The sequence below is a fragment of the Micropterus dolomieu genome, linkage group LG09 (genome assembly GCF_021292245.1).
Source record: "Micropterus dolomieu isolate WLL.071019.BEF.003 ecotype Adirondacks linkage group LG09, ASM2129224v1, whole genome shotgun sequence".
Taxonomy (NCBI): Eukaryota; Metazoa; Chordata; class Actinopteri; order Centrarchiformes; family Centrarchidae; genus Micropterus; species Micropterus dolomieu.
In genome coordinates this window covers 21,823,583-21,827,720 of record NC_060158.1, presented here as the reverse complement: position 1 = coordinate 21,827,720, position 4,138 = coordinate 21,823,583, and the positions used below count along the sequence as shown (strand labels likewise).

The window sequence follows — 4,138 nt, the reverse complement described above, 5'->3', positions numbered from 1 at the left end:
CCTGAGCGTTGTTTCTGACCATGTCCATCCCTTTATGGCCACCATGTACCCATCCTCTGATGGCTACTTCCAGCAGGATAATGCACCATGTCACAAAGCTTGAATCATTTCAAATTGGTTTCTTGAACATGACAATGAGTTCACTGTACTAAAATGGCCCCCACAGTCACCAGATCTCAACCCAATAGAGCATCTTTGGGATGTGGTAGAACGGGAGCTTCGTGCCCTGGATGTGCATCCCACAAATCTCCATCAACTGCAAGATGCTATCCTATCAATATGGGCCAACATTTCTAAAGAATGCTTTCAGCACCTTGTTGAATCAATGCCACGTAGAATTAAGGCAGTTCTGAAGGCGAAAGGGGGTCAAACACAGTATTAGTATGGTGTTCCTAATAATCCTTTAGGTGAGTGTATGATCTTTTAATATTATCATTATTATTACTATTCTCTTTAACTTTATAGATATATGTATTGTGCTCCTATACTCCTTATGTTGGTCTGTCCACATTTACTAGCATTTAGGTCAGAGCTGTGAGATTGTTTTGGTGTTTTCCCCTCTTGTTGTTCCTCTCCTCTCCTGGAATGTTCATTCAAGGCCGAGAGAGGATCTCTGTTCCCCAAAACATAGAAACCTAGATTGTGTAAATGATGATGCATCCCTTTGCTCGGGGCCAGACGCCCGAAGCCGCCCTAGGGGGCAGGTCTCTGGACCAGCTGTATATGTGTTTCAGTACTTCTCTGTTTATTCTCTTTTGTTAAATAAATTCTTCAAAGACAACGGTTGGTTGTAACTCAATTATTTGCTCAACCCCTCACCAGGAATATAATTTCCACGACAGTCTTCTTCTCAAAGAATGAAAAGCTAAGGCAATTATTTTAGGACTAGATTGGAAAATTTCCATATCTAAAGTCAGACATTGGACAAATACTCAAAACAACTAAGGACATTACACTAGGCTAAGATAGTAGTCACCTACCCAAGTGATGCTGACAAATGTTTTTGTTACATTACAGCCTTTAACGAGGAGTGTGTAAAACAAAACAAAATGTTATGCTTTTTAATAAAGCCAACAAATTACAATGTAATTATTTTTCACATACAGAGTATCAATGAAATACGTAATGGGTTTCTACACTGGAATTACATGTAGTTACAAGGGAAGAAGACAAGAGGTTAGGGAATAAGGGGCTAACCATTCTGAATTGACAAGGGAGTTTTAAACATACTAGTCCGTAAGCATTTTTTTTATTTTTTATTACTAAGTACCTATGTAATAAATACAGGGTACAGTCATTTTATTATGGGGCACTGGGACAAGACAGGAATAGTGGGGGGAAAGAGTTTACAGTGCTGATATTTCACTAACAATGTTATATTTTAAAATGATGACATACTTTGTAAATTACATTGGGAAATTATGTTTTAAGAAGTTTGAGCAGGACTCATTGTCATCATCATCAATGGCTGCACATCAGTGCTCTACAACGGTTATCGACTCCATTATAAGCTTCAGAGCCAAACATCAAGATGACTACAGCATGGGAGAGCAAATTTCAAATTGGGTGAAACGTGAGGAACTTCCTGGACCACAGGATTCAAACCCAGGTTTCCTCTTGCTGTGAGGGAACAAAGTGCGAAGAGTGCACCGGCTAATCTATGGACTGCACCAGAAAAAAGTCAAGTCAAGATCATAAAACTGATTAAACATTGGCAAGTGCATACACTGAGTATTCAGTGTGACTACCAAGAATGATAGTGAAACATCTCTGCTGCAGTGAGGGTTGCCATGAGACTGGTTCTTTCTAACCCAGGACTGGATCACAGGATCCCTTCCTATGAGGATCTGGAGAGGATGGAGGAGGAGGAGGCTGGGGACAGGCCCAAGTGGGACAACAAAGCCCAGTACATCCTAACCTGTGTGGGCTTCTGCATTGGGATTGGCAATGTGTGGCGATTCCCTTACTTGTGTCAAAGTCATGGAGGAGGTAAGCTCAGATGAAAATGGTAAAGGGGCATCTTATGGTTTAGCTATGTATGGACTGTCAGTTCTTGAATGATGGTTAACAAACTGAAGTGGTTGAGTATTGTTTTGACATTTTCATAGAGGGACTTATCGGTGCTACATTACATTTAGCAGAGAATTAGTGTAAAAAGCCCACTGCTGACATATCTGAACTGTGAACCCAATCACTTTAAGAATTTTAATAAATAAAAAAAATCAGCATGCAGGCCATAGTGAGTTACAATGCATTTGATATACTGTAGATTAAGCCACAGGTATGAGAAAGTTTTCTAAAGATAACAGTTGAATCTGGTGATTTCCAAAAAAAAATTACCTTATGCCACATTTATGACATGGATGGTAGAAATAAGAAAGATGTGTGCTTTCTGAGAGCGATCACATCGTCAGACAACAGTTAAGACAGTAAGATTGCAAAGCTGGCTTTGCGGAGGTAAAAAAAACCCCACAGTACAGGATTGCACCAGATAGCACTATATCCATTAAGTTTGGGTTTTTATTACCAGAAACAATGGACTTTGGCTGATGTGAGAAAAATAGCATTTGAGCTATCTTGCTAGCTTGTTAGCTACTGTTTGCTCACAATCATTACCAGTAACTTGAACTACTGTACAGTTTAGGAGGACTGAGATGATAAATAATCATTAACAGATGCATGCCAGGTCCTTATCTACAGTGGGTCTCCGGCTAGATACAGAAGCAGAGGTCTTGGCCTTGTGGGATTTCAGTACAACTGCAGTGCACATCTTACAATAGTTTAATTGTGGCCAGAAGTTACAAGTTACAAATTGTTACAAAGTTTATGCACTTACAGGCTCAGCACACATGACACAGCAAACGACCCACCACCATAGTAACCATGGCAACTGCTTCTGTGTGCTTCACCTCACTCTAACAGGGACACTTGCTACTGAACACAGACTGATAAAAGAAAAATGTTTCTGCTGATAGCTGTTCAGAAAAAAAACTAGAAAACAGATTCATATGGTAACCTGTTGCTCAGAAGGTGCCTGTTATGTTATGATCGTGGCTCTGGTCTCTAACTTGCTTTAACAAGCTAGATAAAAGGTAATGCCCTGGCAGAGGCAAATAGCTTTGGTTTAATATTTGATTTGATTACATTAATGTTTAAGTTGAGATTTACAAGAAATATTTTATTGCTACTGTGTAAACGGAATACTGCTGGTAAAAATCACCTTTTTTGTTTAAAGTGATTGCAAATCACTTGTTATTGCACTTTTGTGTATATAGCAGTACAGTTAAACTAAAAGTGCGCAATACACTACTTTAGAATTCATTAGAACTATGCAATTAATTGCAATTATTCACAGAAAATCATGCTATAAATCGCAATTATAAATTTTAACTGTGGGCCAGCACTAATAATTGTGCAATTGACCATACATTTTCCAGGTGCCTTTTTGATTCCCTACCTGATCCTGCTGGTGCTGGAAGGAATGCCTCTCCTGCTGCTGGAGTTTGCCATTGGCCAGCGTCTCAGGAAAGGCAGCGTGGGAGTGTGGAGGGCCATCCACCCTTATCTGACTGGTGTTGGTAGGTAAAATAGGCTCTAGAACAATGTGTCCAAAGCAGAAGCACTACAGCATTACAAAGCTGTTAATGAATATTTGTCTTTTTTAAAGTGTGATATTAGTTACTGATTCTTTCCCACTTAGGCATTGCCTCCATGCTGGTGTCCTTATTGATTGGACTGTACTACAACACCTTAATAGCCTGGATCATGTGGTATCTCTTCAATTCCTTTCAAGACCCACTACCTTGGACCCAGTGTCCACTCAATGACAATGGGACAGGTATTTACAGATACACACATTTTCAGACCACACATATACACTACCGTTCAAAAGTTTGGGGTCACCCAAACAATTTTGTGTTTTCCTGAAAAGTCACACTTATTCACCACCATACGTTGTGAAATGAATAGAAAATGGAGTCAAGACATTGACAAGGTTAGAAATAATGATTTGTATTTGAAATAAGATCTTTTTTACATCAAACTTTGCTTTCGTCAAAGAATCCTCCATTTGCAGCAATTACAGCATTGCAGACCTTTGGCATTCTAGCTGTTAATTTGTTGAGGTAATCTGGAGAAA

General features: G+C 39.3%; 1 protein-coding gene across 1 annotated transcript in view; it reads left to right on the top strand.

Annotated features, from left to right (window-relative positions):
- Window positions 1–1,790: 1,790 nt before the first annotated feature.
- LOC123977007 (sodium-dependent neutral amino acid transporter B(0)AT1-like) overlaps window positions 1,791–4,138 on the top strand; it is a 4,514-nt gene continuing 2,166 nt past the window's right edge. The window contains exons 1-3 of the mRNA XM_046059443.1: window positions 1,791–1,989; window positions 3,438–3,578; window positions 3,701–3,838. Coding sequence (XP_045915399.1) covers window positions 1,791–1,989; window positions 3,438–3,578; window positions 3,701–3,838 — 478 coding nt within the window. The remainder of the gene's footprint in view (window positions 1,990–3,437; window positions 3,579–3,700; window positions 3,839–4,138) is intronic.